The 18,596-nt window shown below is 38.3% G+C and overlaps 2 protein-coding genes across 4 annotated transcripts; both read right to left on the reverse strand.

Annotated features, from left to right (window-relative positions):
* Positions 1–5,321, reverse strand: LOC148726931 (tyrosine-protein kinase receptor Tie-1-like). Of its 3 annotated transcripts, none has more exons than XM_088727989.1 (8): positions 4,860–5,321; positions 4,293–4,320; positions 3,313–3,444; positions 2,985–3,055; positions 2,575–2,615; positions 1,967–2,063; positions 1,437–1,536; positions 1–1,238 (listed from the first exon to the last, which is right to left on the reverse strand). In XM_088727989.1, the coding sequence occupies exons 3-8, from the start codon at positions 3,367–3,369 to the stop codon at positions 1,173–1,175; spliced, it is 432 nt and encodes a 143-aa protein (XP_088584115.1). In that variant the 5' UTR covers positions 3,370–3,444; positions 4,293–4,320; positions 4,860–5,321; the 3' UTR covers positions 1–1,172. The 3 variants fall into 3 exon arrangements, with proteins under 3 accessions (XP_088584115.1, XP_088584116.1, XP_088584117.1); XM_088727990.1 differs by having other exon boundaries at positions 3,313–4,170; XM_088727991.1 differs by having other exon boundaries at positions 3,322–4,170; positions 4,860–5,314.
* A 4,215-nt stretch (positions 5,322–9,536) lies between these two features.
* Positions 9,537–17,434, reverse strand: LOC148726932 (junctional adhesion molecule A-like). Its single transcript, XM_088727887.1, has 4 exons — positions 16,958–17,434; positions 16,436–16,771; positions 12,158–12,421; positions 9,537–11,787 (listed from the first exon to the last, which is right to left on the reverse strand). The coding sequence occupies exons 1-4, from the start codon at positions 17,031–17,033 to the stop codon at positions 11,600–11,602; spliced, it is 864 nt and encodes a 287-aa protein (XP_088584013.1). The 5' UTR covers positions 17,034–17,434; the 3' UTR covers positions 9,537–11,599.
* Between the last annotated feature and the right edge of the window lie 1,162 nt (positions 17,435–18,596).

Below are 18,596 nucleotides of genomic sequence, written 5' to 3' on the forward strand. Positions count from 1 at the left end.
TTGTATTATTTAAAGGTTTAAATTTAATAATCCATTGTCATACAGGTAAATAAAATTACAGAAAATACAAAGAGTGCATGACTGGAGAATAATTGGGGGAGACTAAATTCCCCTACAAAGAATATTCTCCAAAATTAAGCGTACTAAAATTTAATTCGTAAAATTTAAATGCGGCTCAAAACTAACCTAATTAAATTGCATACTATAATTGACACTAAAAATTAAGAAGTACAATTTAAAAGAGGCCCAAAGTTAAGCTAATTAAATTGGATACTGATCACTCGCGAGTTTCACCTGATTTCAAATTAACTCAAATGATCTAATGCGTAATGGATAGGACTTAAAACTGCTTAACGAACGTGCATACATAATGTTTGGTGGAATAATTTTCCAGTCTGTTATGCCGGTAGCGATTGAAAAATGAAAATTTAAAGTAATTTGTACGTGTCTCTTTAAGTCTTATCTTACAATTATGGTTCCTATGCGTTTTCGCCAATACATTAAAATCAAAAAAATATATGAGGATCTATGTCACAGTGTCCGAAAATAACCTTGTACGTCTGCACTAAGCAGAAAAACTTCCTTCGTAACTCAAGCGAAGGCCATTTCAGGACCCCAAATTATGTGTATTTAATCACTTTCACCAGAGTATGGTGAGGGTCGCACAATAGAGCGAGGCTCCAAATTAAGTGCGCCCAATATCCCACCAATCCCACCCCAGGGGAGGACATCCATCACACAGTAATCTCGTGTGTGGGAAACTAATGTCTCCTACCCCAACCCTGCAGGAGACGGGACCTCCATTTATTCGTCCCTATCCGAGAAGACTAGAATATCTAACCATTTCTTGATGTTATAGAAAGGAAGCAAATTCTTCTCAATTATGTTAAGACCCTGAGTGTTGGTCTGGCCGGGGCTCGAACCCTCGACCTCCCGCACAACAGTCCAGCGCTCTATCTATTGAGCTAACCGGGAGGCGGTTGGTCTAATGCATGTGTAGTTCTATTTCCAAGCGAAAGTCCTCAGGACCAAGTTAACCATACCTTAAAAATACTTTAAATGTACTTATGGATATGTCTCCACAACTGGACTGATTTTTTTACGTGCCCTGTTTTTAGACGCATCCTCTCTAACTATCTTTCCCTTATACAATTAGACGATTTCCTATCCTGTTACTCAAATAGGTCGTCAACATTCGCGTACAAATTGTTATCGTATTCCTTCAAATTCACGTAAGTCTAAAAGAAAAGAAAAAAAGACTTCAATAAAGTTATTCAACATTAACATGTGGCTTATTATGTTATTTAAGTGGGAATGAAATGGCATTTGACGTAACTGACAAAGGAAAGCATAATATAACCTTCTTTGTCCCTAAAGCACTATCAGTAACTTAAAGAGAGAAGTTTGGCATGTTATTACATATGGAACAGACTTACGTTCATGTTTTGCATCAATTTTTTCAAGGTGACTTCAAGTTGGGAGAATGTCGGTCGGTTGTTTGGTTTCTCTTCCCAACACTGGAACATGATCTGGTAACTAGAGATATCTCAGTTATATCAACAACACAGTAACTAACATCGTAAGAAAAAATAACCTCAGGAAATACTTTGGCAATTAAGAATCAATGATGCAGACATTTTTCTTCATTGAGTATCTCAAACTCGTCAGCTGGTTTCTTCTCTTATATCTTGGTCGGCATTGGATATATTAAAAGACTTGCCAATGGTGACTAAGTAAAACTTCACTTTATCGACCGACCTGTGGTAAACAGACACCATCTAGGCTAATTAAAGTGTTCCATAAGAGGTTGGAAGTGTCGGGTTATCTGATCGCGGGTAATATGACGTAGTGTTTTCATATTAGAGGTGTCCACTCTTGGGCGTTTTTCACAGTTGTTTAAATACGTCAACAAAATGGAAAAAAGAATCTGAAAATATCGAAAAAAGACAAAATAAAGAGCGCTTACAGTTGTTCATCAACATGTTTTGGTTTTGGCATACGGTATCCCTTCTGAAGTTTGCCTGCAATTTCTCGGCCATTAATCCCTGGGTACGGTGATCCACCTGGAAAAATCATAAATAAGTAATTTCAAGTCGCGATGCTAGGGCAAAGCCCCAAATTTAAGGACCACTGCAATGAAAAAATTTTGTTCTCGTTCTCTCTTAAGGCCGAGTTTCTGTCTCGCAAAATGCAGCTTATCAATTATTTCGACACAATCAGTTTCGGACAATAAGTCGAACTGAAGGCTGGATCGAGAAAAAGAGAGAGTAATCTTACTTTCGAGTTAACTCCTAGGTAAATGACGTCACTTTCTCTTCTTGATCCAGCTCCCTCAATGTAACTCGACAGGAAAATACATTGTGTTCTGGTAAAGGCAACGCTTCTAGCAAAGAGATCACGACAAAAAAAACTATTTCAAAATTGGTTGCTGTGGTACCAATATGCTGGAATGTAAAGTTGAAATCTAGCCGAGGAAAAGAGAACAAAATAATTTTTTCATTGTTGTAGCAGTCTATAGTACTCTGCAAAAGAAGAAAAAAAATAGAAAAGAAGAGAAAACAGACGAGCACCAACCTACAGTAAATATCTCATAAAGAACAACACCAAAACTCCATCTGGATGTAGAAAGAGATTTGTGAGATTAATGTAATTTCAGCAAAACCTGCTTTCTGATATTCATCGCCTCTATAAAATATTTGTACATTTATTTTGTAAATATTAAAAAAAGTAAATGGCTATGAATACATCCCGATACAAAGTGAGTGAGTTAGGCCTAATATATTTCGTGGAGTCCCAAATCAACATTTATCTCAATCGCACTAGTTCCCCCAAGCGTGTCCTATTGTGAAACACACAACAGGTAATTAGAACTAATGTGTCAACCACTCTAATGTGCGGCTGTGGTCACTAAATATAGCTGCCAGAAGTTGCATCATAGAAAGTTTCGTCCATGTGATACAAAATCTCCCTGAGAGAATATTTACACGTCACTTTGGGTCGTATATGTCCCGTAAAGTAGCCCTTCGTATGCTGTCCACTTCGCTGGTAGACGACCCTAAAAAGGAATACAGTGCATGGTTACTTGAGTGTTACTGAAAAATGATAATCTATAACCATAGAATCAAAGAGGAACTCTAAAGAAGAATTTTAGTGTAAGTGTTTAGCAATTGGTACCTCACAATAACATTTATTTTAGGCTACACAAAATAAGTGGAAACCATTTTTAACCAACTTTAAAACAATGTATTGGCTAATTAAACTTTTAATAAGTATTTCCTGTGCTCTTTTCAATTCATAGAGGTTTTTAAGAACCTTTCTCACCCCACTGTGTATGGTGTAGATATCATCCTGGTGAACATTCCTGGCCATTCCAAACTCTGTCACCTTACACTCTTCTCCTTCTCCAACAAGAACATTTCTGGCCGCCAAGTCACTATGGATGATCTGGGCGAAGACTAGAGGATTACTTCCTTATAATTGATTTGAAAGAACCAAAAACTGAGTTGGAGCTGGCTTGTTATTGAAAGATGAAACAAAACAAATTGAAATTATACCATCTTAGTGACCGAAAACTCCAGGCTTAGGTGACAACCTATGTTACTAAATGTCTCCACAATGTCCGCACCACAATTCATCCCAAATTCATTTACTGGCACGTTGTGGGGGTGCCACTTGAATTTTCGGCTCTCCATGTCTATATAATCTTTTAACAGGAAGTTCGGATATAAGATGCCATAATTTTGTATGGACAATAGTGTACCATCCAAATTTCAGAAAGAACTAGATGATACAGTAGGTCCAAACTAAAGCCCGAAGCTAGGAGGCGATTAAACGACACGGGACAGGCACAAACCTAGTGAAATTATATGTTCAAGAATGAAAACAAGATGAAACCGCAACTAGAATCTTCTGATACATTGAAATTCCTCATGAACAAGCTTGTTCAGCATTTGGTTTCCTTTGTTTGAGTCCTCTAAGATTCGGTAACGAAAACTGAGTTTTAGCATATCGAAAGGAGATTATTGGAAGAGTCTGTTGTAGCCAAGCTTAGTCAAACTGATAGAGTGACTCACTGATCTTCATGTGAAAAAAGTAATTCAGGAATTCTAGCTGACACAGGCTACTCCTCCCTTGAGTCGTTCTTTTGTAGGCAGTGACTGTCTGTTTATCCTGAGGAATTCAATGACTGATAAGCGAGGCAACATTGCTTTGCAAGCGCGTTGATTAAAGAGAAATATATTTGGCTTGTTGTGAGAAAGACCCAAATTGAGTTAACACTACCTTTTACTTACCCTGTTTGCTTCAATGCACCTGTAAATCCTGTAGGATAAAACAACATATTTACTACCAACGAAGAAGCTTATTCCAAAAGCAGAATGACTTCGAACAAAAACGAAACTCAGTTCATAAACAAACTGCTGCAACGAAACGTCGAAACAGATTGGAGGACACTCTTTGATGTGGGACTACATGGTTTTCGTAGCTTACGATAAATGCTGCGCAAGTCTAACCTCATGAGGTCATTCTACCTATCAGAATTCTCATGTTTGAATATCTCAGATTTCAAGAATCTTTAGTTGAGCAATGGAAATGTTACTCTTCTTGACAGAGATTGTTTTAAAAAAGACCACAAGCTGACATTGCAACTAAACTTGTTTCCAAACTCAAAAATCAAGAAACGGAAGAGCAGTGAGGGTAACCCAAGACGTAATTTCCTTCTGCATCCTCAGAACCGACTGCAAACCCTTTAAATTCAATTTTTTTAACAGTTTTGTCTAACACTCTTTCAATATTGGATTACATGCCAATCAACAGAGATTACGGTAGGAGTAAAGAGCAAATTAGATCTGATACCTCACCTTGCTTATTCCTCCCTCTCCAAATGACAAGCACTAACCCAATGATAATCACCACAAGAAGAAAAATGATTGTCAAGTAGATGGCATGATTTCGAAGCATATTTTGGTGTTTTTTCCGATCCTCACTTTGATTTGTAACTTTAGGAAAACCTGCAAGTGTGTAAACATACATACCCAGCTGACATGATATGGCTGAAAGAATACTGAATGGTATATGGAGAGGTGTTTATCATGGACAGATCGAGAGGGGCTAGGGATAAACCCACCTTTTTTTTGCGATTCTATTCAGCATTTTTTTAAATTCTGTTTTTGAGTGCCAGGATAAATATTTGATCTTAGTGTGGAATGAACTTTTAATTCAGCAAATCTATTTTAGACCTTCGCCTCTCATTTCCGACTTCTTACACTTTTGATACCGAAATTTAAACACTTGATATCCTGAAACCCATGAATGAATACTCAACTTAGTACGTGATAACAAAAATTTACTTGGTAGTCCACAATTCAAAGACTAATAGGTATTCGTGTGCAGTATCATTACATTAAAAAAAGTAATACTCGCCAAAACGTGAAGAGAAAGCTGAGGCATAAAATTTTGACTCCTCAACTCCTCATTCAAGCCATTTTCAAGCATTGCATAAACATAAAACGTACAATTTCATGCCTAAAATGTTTCTTTTGCGAGTGGACGTTGATAGTGACTTTCTTTTCAAGAACAAAGCTCAACAGAAGGCGAACGTTCGCGTGCAGTTGCCCCAGCATGTACGAGTCTGTTGACCTATAATTCAGTTAGGCTTAGAAAACAAACTTCTTTACGCAAAATTAAATCAGTTATACATCATTCATTATTCACTTCTGCGAAGTTTAATTGTTAGCCTCTTTTCTCCTTTGTCAGACCCGGTTTTCATCAGGCACCCTTGATGCACACATATTGGGGATGGACTGTTATTTTCAAATCATAAACTCGATACTAACAAACAAAAAAACAGTTCGTAACTCATCGGTTACTTCGCTTAGCATGCTTTAGTTTTTGATTGAAGGTTTTCATCAGGCACGTGCAGACATATTGGGGATGGACTGTTATTTTCAAATCATAAACTCGATACCAGCAAAAAAAAAACACTTCGCAACTCATCGGTTACTTCGCTTAGCATGCTTTAGTTTTTGATTAAAGGTAAGGGGGTCTAAAGACCTTTACATCCTATATTTCCTAAGGCCTTTGTAAATTTTTGCATTCAAGTAAAATTGATATAGAGCGATTGGCTCTTAGCTGAGGCCGAACTTCTTGTCAGGGGAACAGCTGGAAAAGAACACGAAATATTTAAGCATTAATTCACGTGTTGAAAAAAGTAGCAAAAGAAATAAAACATAACATTAAAAGATAAAATAATTTGCAAACATTTGGACAGAATATGACTCAAGTAAGATTGAATTTCGACTAACAGTTTATTTATTGTCTCTTACCTGTGGTTGTAGCGTTTGTACAGGGAAAAGCTGGAAAAGAGCAAGTAATCATTGGGATATATATGAGTCACTTGCATGGTAAAAGGGAAACAAAATATTCAACTACAAATTCAGAATTTCTTGAAATAATAGTAACTTCGGGATAAAGCAAACAGTCGTATATGAGCACGATCCTTCGCAGTAAAGCACTATTTGAGCAATAGTGAAAATCAGACCTGAAAAAAAATTTCAGGCCTGTACGGGGATTCGAACCACTGACCTCTGCGATACTAGTGCAGCGCTCTACCAATTGAGCTAACAAGCCAACTGGGAGCAGGCCATCAAATTAATTCGACATAAACCCGTAGATGATAAATCAAACAACAACAAACATATGAAACATATGTGTGAACTGCGGTTATGAGACGTATATGAGCACGATCCTTCGCAGTAAAGCACTATTTGAGCAATAGTGAAAATCAGACCTGAAAAAAATTTCAGGCCTGTACGGGATTCGAACCACTGACCTCTGCGATACTAGTGCAGCGCTCTACCAATTGAGCTAACAAGCCAACTGGGAGCAGGCCATCAAATTAATTCGACATAAACCCGTAGATGATAAATCAAACAACAACAAACATATGAAACATATGTGTGAACTGCGGTTATGAGACGTATATGAGCACGATCCTTCGCAGTAAAGCACTATTTGAGCAATAGTACAGGCCTGAAATTTTTTTCAGGTCTGATTTTCACTATTGCTCAAATAGTGCTTTACTGCGAAGGATCGTGCTCATATACGTCTCATAACCGCAGTTCACACATATGTTTCAAAGCAAACAGTGATGCTTAAGGTACATCTATCTTAGAAAGAGAACAGAATTAATGAGATTGTCTTACACCTTTACGGTACTCTTTGTTAATGGTACTGATGCAAAAAGTAATCAGTTTACAGGCATCTAAACGATTGTTGTCGAGCTAAAGAGAAAGTAACATGCAAGAGTAATAGTGACATATTGGTAAAACACCAGAATTTCTCTTGTGATTACAAGATATCTTCACATTGTCGTCATCGTAACCATCGTGATCACTTTTGACCACGAGTCACTTTCTCTCGATTTGAGGACATTCACAAGTTTGAATTGGCGGAAAACGTTCGTCGCACGAGAGCTTGTCTCATTTTTTATGTCAGAGGTTGAAGAAGATTTTTGCGAGCTTTTTAAATGTGCAAAAGATCCCTTCATTCAGAGAATAAGATGTCTGACACAAACGTACGTAAATAATAACTGTATAGTAAACAGGACGTTATATCTATGTGCAGGTGTTGATATGAATTTATCATCTACCATTGATATTGTCTCTTATGAGCGAAGGAAGCGAGCAAGGAATAGCTGTTATCAAAACTAGAAGATAAAATTCGTATCTTCGCGTGGCGCTTAATATCCTTGAGATACTTGTATATAAGTAACCCACTTGGTTTCCCGGTAGCTGAAGGGAGTTCGAGCTCACGGCCAACTGTGAGTGACCCGAGCTTTCCTTTAAAGATTTCATCTCCCAGTGGTTTTAAAGGGTCAGTGAACGTCAGCCTTAATACAGCAATAGCAGCAGAACTATCAGTTCTACTATAAGAAAAGAAAATACTTGCTTATCAAAGCTCTTTTCATAACAGAAACCGGTCAACGAAATTTCATCTTGACCATGCACATCATCCTCCTCAACATCAATTTTTCAAAACTAAACGCGATGAAAATCTCAAAATGTTTGTATACATATTTATCAATAGTTGACTGTAACTAAATCCTGCAATATCAAAGGATTGCAAGATGCAAATTTAATGCTCTAAAGATGACAATTAAGTTTTGACGCCCAGTCAAACGCACGCAACCTGAACGCAACATGTTGCAACATTGCTGGATAATGTGAAGGTGTAGTCTGATCGTCCGGGTGAGTGTAGTCCTGAGAAGGACTGTTGTCGGTGGTAGTGACAGACGTTCCGACAACCTGTGCGGTCATCAGAGTCAAGTGAATGATTGTTGTCAGTAGAATGTTCTTATTCCAGTTCGTGTGAAATGATCGGTTGGTTTTGCCGTGATGTTATCGGCTGTAAGACTCAAGTGACGTAAGTCGGTCGTGATTGGTCTGTTTCGATCTGTCGGTAAAGTTAGGTCGTTCTTTTTCGGTCGTTTGTGATGTTTATGTCGTGAATGAGTGGTTTGTATGGAGCGGGTAGTTGTTGACATCTGTTTAGGGGAGTCTGTTCTAAGTTAGTAAACCAGCTTTCCAGAGTCAGTCGTTGAAAATAGTCAGTGCTCTAGGTTAGGCATTGCGCAGAGTCCCAGTCAATATTGTGGTTGGTAAGTCGATGGTGTTCAGCAGTGTGATTGCTGATATCACCTTTCCTCGTCGCCCGTCTGTGTTCAGTCAGTCTTGTTGTGAGGTTTCTGCCAGTCTCACCGATGTAGGAGGCTTGGCAGTCCGAGCAATTGATCTTATAAATCGTTCCCTGTGTGTTCCTCGGTTCAGTCTTTGTCTTTAACGTTGGTTAGTAACTGACGTAGTGTGGTGATGGGTTTGTGCGCGACGCGGATATTGAAGGGTAGTAAGATGCGCGAGATGTTTTCAGACATGCCTTTTATGTACGGTATGGTTGCTGTAGTCGTAGGGGTTGCGGTGTCGTTTGTTTCGGTAGTGGTAGTGGGTCGGTGAGTGTTTCGTCGGATGAAGTCGTTGTTGTGGTTGTTCTTCGTAAAAACACGGTGAAGGTATTTGTTCTCGTCGGATAAGCTGTCTGTCGAGTCGCATACTAGTTGTGCACGTCGTGTTAGAGTTCTGACAGTTGTGGCTTTGTGTGATGTAGGGTTGTAGGGTGACTCGTCTAGTAATCTGGCGGTGTGTGTCGGTTTCCTGTAAACTGTCGTCCGTAATGAGTTGTCGCCGTGGCTTACCAGGCAGTCTAGAAAAGGAAGTTTGCCATTTTCTTCGACTTCTCTGGTAAACTGTATGTCAGTGTTTTGTTCGTTAAGGTGGTGGTGGAATGTGTCAATTTCGTCGTGTCGAACGGCGGTGAATGTGTCGTCAACGTAACGTAACCAATTGCTGGATAATGTTTAACAAATGGTAAACACCACAGCGTACGATATTGAGTTATGAATCCACGCGGAAGGTTGCTAAGCACGAAAGAAGCGTAAGAGTCACGCGAGGCGATAGCCGAGAGCGACTCTAGCTTCTTGAGTGCTTAGCAAATCTCCCAAGTGCATCCATAACTCAGTAGTGTACACTGTGGCGTTTACCATTTGTTTTATAACATAACATTGATACATTGTAGCGAGAGTTTCCTTTTATTTAACAAATCTTACATGACCGGAAAATACGAGCGCGCGGAAAACTGGTCTTTGCATTTGCTCACGTCAGCAGCGTACACCCATGGGCAAATGGGGGATGCTGAATTGACCAATCAGAGCGCGCGCTTTACTTTGGTTTTGTTGTAATGAGAGATGTTGTGAAACAGCCTCTCAAATGCGTGCAACATCTTGCAATATCAAAAAATGTTACAACAAAAATCTGACCATTTTCGAACTTGATCCAACACCATCTAAAATATTGCAAAATGTTTCATCCTGTTGCACCAGGATGGCAAAAAGTGTTCAACACATTGCACGCAACAACGTTGCAAGATTATAAATTGAAATAATGCGTGCGATTGGCCCGGCCTTAAGACATTTATTTAAAAAAAAGTCTAATATATGCATGCATTGAGCAGTCTTAGTTTGACATTTACCTGAAACTAAGAAGACTCACTGTGTACAGTTGTTTTCCAGGATTTTTGGTGAAGATAGAGGAAATATGAATACAAGAACAAATGCGGAAATGCACAATTGAAATTTGTACGCAGAGCAAAAACAAATCCACTCATCCACTCGTCTGAGACGATAATTTTTGGCTCGTAGGATCAAAACTTGTAAAACACTTCCCTCGCAAGATGAGCCCTGGATGTTTCAAGTTCTCAAATTTCTTATCTTTAATTACTTCCCCAATCTATCGTTGTAGTAAATTCAGGTTATCACGATCTGATCTCTAATTCTCATGAAACATGAGTAGAGGATTGGATGACAAATCAAGCAACCAAACTTTATGCTATATGACCCTAGGACACAATTGTCACTTAAGTGCACAAGCATCAATTTTCAACCGTGAAAAACATTATCTCTCTTCACTTTACTTTGCTTAACTTTCTAATTCAAGAAATTCAAAAGAACTCTCAGAATGGAATTTTAAGCCAGAAAAGCATCAAGGTGTACAAGCCCCCATAGGTTTGCCAGATAAATAATTGCACTTCAAGAGCATACGAATACTTTTTAGTTATAGTCAAACTCACACATCTGAGTTTTTGTAGAGTTGTAAACCACAAAGAATTCAAAACCACAAATTTAATGTAACACACACAAAATACACAACTCTCGCCACTCTCAAAGTTCCCGGATGCTTATGTGACCACTGTTCCGACATACCACAGTTGTTCACGACATTCCATTAATTCAAGAACACTCTTCACTCAATGCTCAATGAAGAGCGGAGCCATGAAAAACAATTTCTCCAGCTAGTCTTTTGAAGGTTAGTGCAACAAATAAAAGGAGGCTAAGTCAGTCCAGGCAGTACTGGACGAGAGGTACATATATCTTATTAGACGTTTTGTTGTACAGTATCGCTGAGTATTTTTACGAGTCGTGCCGTATTTTGACGAGCCCGTAGGGCGAGTCAAAATACAAATAACGAGTAAAATACTCAGCGATACTACACAACAAAATGTCTAATAAGTTATTTATTATCCAACACGCCAAACTGTTATTTCAGTGAGGGCGAATTTCGCGCATATTTATTTACGGGGAGTGAGTGACAGAAGTATGCGATGCGGAACGGAATTGGCGAGTTGTTGTGTCGTTGTTTCTATTTTCTTCCTTAAATGAAGAAATTTTCTGGTCGTCAAGCTGTTTTCTCCGTTCGATTCATCTAATGAACTTGGACCTATTTTTGCCAGCCATTCTGACTCTTCGTCGTCGGAAATAGGATTCAAATTGTTCGCCATTTTTTTTTTCGTAACTACAATCCAATTCTTCGTTTGCGCGATGCGAGAAAACCTGTTTAACCGGTACTACAATAGACGAGTACAAATACCGCGTGATATTCGTACTCGTCTATGGCGTTCTTTGTACTCGTCTAGGTGTAGTTGGATAATAATAAAGGTTATTTTACGTTCATAATTTAGATATTTCTAAATTACCACGGTATGACGAAAGGTATCAACAAAAAAGCTTGTTTGCCCAGATATTGTCACCAAATGTAACTACTAGATGCTGCAGGATACTTACTTCCGATAACAGCTTCGACTCCAAAGTTTTAAACTCAACCCCCGATCTGTTATTCAAGGCTGACCTCCAGACTTCATTCTTTAATGTTACTCCGACGATCCTAATTTCACAATCATCACCTACAGTATGATTACATCAGAAAAATTAACACTTGTTCGTTTAACAGTCATTATTTTATACCGAGTAGCATCGTTATTGACAAACTGTGAGGTCAAGATGGCTGAATATTGGCCGAGTTCTTTTTTGCGGTTTGATGGACTGAGACGAATTCAGGGTCTGATTTAAAACTAATGATTTGAAATCTTCTCAATGTTCTTCCAAGTGAAATAAAGGAAACACAAAGGAACACGTATTTTTAATGTTGTGATAAGTCCACGTCACTACTTTGTTGTGTAATTTCAGCATGAATTCAAATAAAGTGGCATCTGCTACTATAAAACGTGCAGTGATCACACAAACAGCTTTGAAAGTACAGATCAGACTACAAACATCTTATGCCAACGATGCTGATAGCGGTTGCATCATCTCCATATCCATTCCTAGCTGTACATCTGTATGATCCTACATCCTCTAAATTCACGTTGTTTAAATGAAGGTGGCAACCTGTTACTTTAAACTTGTCCTCGGGAATACCATCTTTTGTCCAAGTAATATTTGGTAGAGGGTCACCAGATGCGTTGCAGGTCAGAAAGTGGTTTTCTCCAATGGTAAGTAAAGAGCTTGCTTCCGGTAGATCAGATATTTCTGGAGGCACTGTGAAATAACAATTTAAGATGAATTCTTTGAGTATGGATTGTCAACGTACGCGAAGGAATTGCTCCCCAAAGGCCCTGTGAGTCGTAAGAGAATATCTCTAAATGGTCGGGGAAGGTAACGCTTAGTCTATTAATAATACATCTCTACATATAGTAGGATGTTCATCGAGAGAAGCATGCGCCTATGTAGTAAGTACGCTGGCCTTTGTATCAAAATGTCCACAATCAAGCTCTAACTGGGTCACTACATCATATTCTTGAGCGAATAAACTTTCCAAGTAGACGACAATAGCGGAATGTTTCTCCATGCAGTCAGTCATAGGCGATTTTGAAGAGAAAGACAATAGGAACAAGGAAATTTACAAACACTGGCTTATTGCTCGCATAATTATCTCCTAACATCACTATGCGTCTCGAATGCGAGTCAGTTCGATTTGAACGAGCGGCTAGAAACGTTATGTGGAATGGGAATCGAAGATGTCTTAGACATGAGCCGTAAAAATACACTTAGCAAACTTAACACTTTATTTTGTTTCGCATATTTAACATACAAAATATTCCTTTTTTGAAAGATTTCTTTGCCATCAGGTATCTTATTCCAGATTTTAACACGAACACTCGAAAAGTCCTTTCATTGTGGTTTAATCCTAGAGTACTTAACTTTGAAGAGTTTTGACATTAATGAGCGAGTAGTAAAGGTCTGGATGTTCAACGTTCTCATAAAAACTTTGATGATGTTTGTAAATTCTAAGTGCAGCATTTTTTCGTGTTGGATTCTTTGCGTGTTTAAAGTTTATTGAAAGTCTTATCACTCCGTAACTAGCGAACGTTTATACTTATTGTTTCATTGACGCTGTTTTGTCGTTTTATTGCGGCCTTGTTGCTACTTCGCATAATTTATCTATGTATATTTAGCATTAATACGCCTGTTTTCCCGTTTTTTACTTTAAGCGCAGTTCGGTAACGTGCCGCAGTTTTCACTCGTACTTTTCCTTTTGTTTATTTTTTGCCTTAGCAGTTTCGCAATACCATAATCAATCTTGGTCCTTTCTGTGGCCGTAACAATGTAACTGTTTGATAGTCTGATGTATGTCATTTCTTTATATCGTATACTGCAACTTTTGTAATTGTTTGTTGTTTTACTTTCAACCTACGTCGTTTATGCCGTTGAGGAACTAAAGTGAATTGTACTTTTTTTTACATGACGTGGAGTTGTTTATTCCGTTACCACAAATCTCTCGTCGTTATAAACATCGAGCAATATTGTCCGTAGAACTTCATAATATAAGAAGGTAATAGGTAGACTTTTTGCATTTACAAAAATGGTAGCACGCTCTTTTCTATAGATTAATCGTTAAAGTAGATTAAACGTTATACTCGCTTTTGGATGACAACAACTTTGCTAGAATATTCATTAGAGGCATTTTTCTAAGCAGTGAGTCTATAAGTTGTATAAGGTCACATTAAGGATTTGTAGAAATTAATGACTACAGATGATGTAACAGAGTATCACTGCTCAGCAATCATTCCTGTGGTCTTACTTATTTTTTGTGATAAGGTAGTCAACGTGGTGGTTTTTCCAAGAGAGATTTCCACCAATCAAAAAACCTAAATATCCTATGTAACTCTCATGCTCTAAAGTGGCTCTTCTGTTTGTTTCACTATCAAATGTACTTATTTGTGGATCGGAAAATAAAGGATTTTATTTCGTCAAGTGAGAAAAATTACAAGATCTGATTTTTTTGTATACAGACTCAATCTTGTCGTCGTTGGCCTGTCGTGTAAATTTTAAGTGCGGCATTAATCGTCTCTTCTAAAGACCTGACGTCCTCTTCAGCGCAAAGGATATTGGTGTGTATCGTAACACAGTTCTCGATAAAAGACGGCCAATAATAACCAACAGCCCGAGCAAGACCAGAATGTTAAATACTCAGGTGTCAGGTACTTGCCATTATTTCTTCAAATATATTAACTTTCCAAGTGTTACATTTGCGCGCACGAGTGTTTACTATTTTCAAACGTGTTTGCATGTTAGGTGTAAAAACAAAGTCAACGGTGGAATGCATTGAGCGGATAATGGTATTGGTCATACCGAACCTTGTCTTTAAAAGGTTTCCTCGTGAATTTGAGATTTATTTCAATAATACTGTTAGCACAAAGTTACGGAAGTATCATAAATGGATTTGTAAATGTTGCGAAAGTAAAAAAAATATGTTAGTATTAACACTACTGCGCAGCGGCGAAAGATAGATGAACAGAAGACGACATCACCTACCCTTGTTAGACTGAGATCGTGTCGTTTACAAACGTCACACCCTTAAAGAGTACCGTCCTAGAAAATACCCATTTTGTATAAGCAAAAATTGACAAAATGTGGTATGGACTCGATTATAGCGGTCTTGCTCGTAAGGTAGCTCTTAAGTTAAAGTAAATGGAATGTGAACGTAGATATTTCATTCAAGGGCTAGCGTAGTAACCATTTACGTATTGTGGGCCTAGTACTATGTGAGTTGCGGTTCTATTACGTTTCCTGTCACTTCATGATCAGGTCAGAGTATTGTTTAAAAATAACGTAATCGCCATTCTGAATTTAGTTGGCTGTCGATTAGCGTTCTCTTGACATTGGGCGTTAGATTCGGACATTTGGATGTTTGCGAAGCAAAACAGTCGGTTAGTTTGTCATACGCTAAATACCAATTCTGGTCCCCGAAGTTGTTGTTGTTGTTGTTTTTTTTTTACCGTCTTTCAAATGCTAGTCACGTCCATTCTGTTTATTATAAACCAATTTTTTTGTTTGTATATTTGGAGGCAACGGCTGACTCTATAAGAAGCCGGATTTTCGGATAACGCACGTGAGAGTTCGATTTTATTCCCGCTTCTTGCTTATTTAGAATATTACCTTCAGGTTATAGTTTCTTCGAGAGAGAGGGACCTGAAATTTACAAAAAAGGAAAAAAGCGATTTTCGGCACGCGCGTTGCTATTTGTCAATAGCAATAGGGAACAAAATCAATTAACACAGGAGCAACAAAATGCAAGGCTTCAGGGCATATATTTATGGCGTGACGTATCCCTTAATGTATTATATCATAATGTAAAGTAGCAAACAATCACTACATCCGGGCAGGTTGTAATAGCATGGTGATTTCTAGAGTCGCTAAACATCCGCTGTAAAGAGCATGGACTAGAAACAAAGCATACTCCCATTATTCTTAAACGACGCATTAGTCGCAAATGTAAGATAATATTGTCACCATTGTCTTCCGTCATTAAACAACTTTATCCCCTGAAGTATTGCTGACACAACGCCTAATTGAACACTTCTTATAATGCCAAAAAAAAAAAAGCGCTGTTGGTGAATTAGTGCGAAAACGAGAGCAGAATCGCGCCTGTATCAGTAACATCGACACCACCGTCATAACAGATTTATATAAACTTAGTGCTGTTTGAATTATCATTCATCAACGATTAAAGCGGCAGAAAACTCAAATGTAACACAACGATCAGAATTCCTGAGTCCTTCCTAGTATCACGTGAAATAAGAATTACATCAGTTGCGGCTGGAAAGGAACGAGACGTAAAAGCACTGGAAGTGTAACTGTGTAGGATCTAAAAAGTAATAAATATTATTGTAGTAGTAAATAGTAATAAATATTATTGAGACAGGACTGCCCCTAAAGTCCCTACAATAAATTAAACTTTTGAACAGCATGTGAGGAGCTCTATTAAAATGAATAGCAGAAACTCCGCTTTTGGGCTTGGCTAAATCTTCACAATAATTTGAGTTACTGGGTGCATTATAAGATCCGCACACTGCAAATTTCAAAGAATAATGCTTCATTTCACACAAAGAGAGATATAGCTATCGAATAGAGATTACATCGTGACCTTTCTGAGAAGGGCACAATACCATTAGACACAACAACGTTAGCGGAGAACGCAGTAACCAAATCACAAGAAAAGTATTACAGGACAAAGTGTATCAAAGCAACTCATGAAACACCATCACTTACCAACCACATTTAGAGCAACTGCGCTTGACTCTACCACTATCGCACTAGAATCCATCAAGTACATTAGGTAGGTGTAATCATCATTTCTCTGTACGTTCTTTAGTATTAGTGTTGCAGGAAGTAAGGCCTCGAATTCAATTGTCGAGTTTGGATAGAACGCTGTCCCATTCTTGTTTGTTGATAATTGTTCAAGAGTACCAGGTTTCTCTTTCCAAAATTGAACGAAATACGAACTCGGTGCATCAGAATACAGCCACTCAAGTCTGAGTCGATTGCTGTTTACTCCTAATACTACATTAACATTGGAAGGAGGTCTTTTGCTGATTCTGAATGGCACTGAAGGAGGAAAACAGAAACTATTCAACTAAACTATTTAACACATCACGCGTAACTACAAAAGTTTCGAAGTTCATTTGTCAATACATTTAGGGATGTGTTTCGGTCTGTCGAATTATTGTAGAGCTTTATCTCAAATCGAAACCAAAACTAACATCTCAATATGCTTGACTGCATATGCATTACCTGTCTTCCGAATTGCGGAACAGAATAACAGCGTGGCTGTGAGCCATCGAAGAGCACCAACAAGATAAACATCCATTATCCTTTCACAAGCCAAAACTTCTTATATATTCCTTTTCCGAAATTAATCGAAAGAAACCGCATTTAAGGAACGCCGTTGCATACTTGATGGGACGAAACGCGAAACGGAAACCGTCGATCGGGTCCAGTCCTCTGCCTGACTTACCCTTTACCACGTATAAAAGAGGATTGCACTTGAAAGGATTTACAGTCAACTTTGTCTTAAGCAGACAGCCTCGGAAAAGTCTCCGTTAGTAGAGCTGTCCGCTTACGAGAATTATTCCAAAGGGCAGACGCCAAAGAGAAATAGAGTAGATGTCCGCTTACGGAAGAAACAAGAAGGAAAATAGACCATGACGAACGTGGCCATAACATGACGCTACAAATTTAATGTCGGACTATTCTGTTGCTCTGTCAAAGGTGATATTTTTGTTTATTTACAAATTAAAGACAAGTTTCGATGCCAAGAGTCAACTAATGTGCATGAGGTGTCAGTGCACGGACGAGAATAAACCGCAATTATTCACTTTAATGTCATTGAAAATGGGGGATATTGGCCTTCACTTCAGCGAATAGATAATATGTTTTTTTAGTAATCAAGCACAGGATGGACGGTTGAAGCATTGAAGATGACTCTTTTGAGATTTTTTTTCTCTATCCAAGCTCATGCCAAGTGTTACTGAATTAAAGGTGAAGTTGGTAAAATGTGCAACCGCGAACCTCTTTTCCAACAAGGCATTAAACAAGTCTAGTGAGATGAACATACTATCAAGCGGAAGAGCAAAAGTCATCAGACTTGATTTCCCTCGTTTCGTTTCGTTCAACATATGATAAACGAAATTCACACCGGAGGAAAAGTCTAGATCTGATCTTTGTATCAAGTATAAAGATTGTCTTTCCCCAGTTCGACTATGGAGCCAGGAACTGAATGTTCGAACATTCCGAACCAATTTCAATACCGAAAACCAATAAAGACCCTGTCGCTCTTGGAGGCAAAGTTCAAATATTATATTAAGATTGGACCTAGAGACTTACTAAGACAGGGTAAGAAAGCTTCCCGGATGGACTTAATCACACAAGAGAGGCCACGCCTATGGTAGATGTTAAACAGCCAGGGATGACGTAACCTTTTAATCTATCCTCCAAGAGATAAAAGATGAGAATCCATAATGAGTGTATTTGTTTTTTTTCAGCAATTTTCTTCATTTAAATTAGTTGCAACAAGGGAAAATAACGTGGAAAATTATCTCAAGTCGAATGTACATCCACACGTCTACGTAAACAGTGACTGATATATACACAAGCACAGTCAGTCATTGAGAACAACCTGAGTCACACCCAATTTGCATATAGACAGGCGGGTAGTTGCACAAATGCCTTGCTCGCTATCCAGCACCAGACATACAAGTATTTAGATAGCAGTGACTGTAACGCAGTGCGAGTTTTTACCACGGACTTCAGTAAGGCTTTCGATTTTGTGAACCATGTTATTTTGTCTATCAAACTGAAACAGCTACCTCTAAATCCGTACATTATCAATTGGTATCATAGTTTCCTCTATGCAAGACAACAACGTGTTGTT

The sequence above is a fragment of the Stylophora pistillata genome, chromosome 7, assembly GCF_964205215.1.
Source record: "Stylophora pistillata chromosome 7, jaStyPist1.2, whole genome shotgun sequence".
Taxonomy (NCBI): Eukaryota; Metazoa; Cnidaria; class Anthozoa; order Scleractinia; family Pocilloporidae; genus Stylophora; species Stylophora pistillata.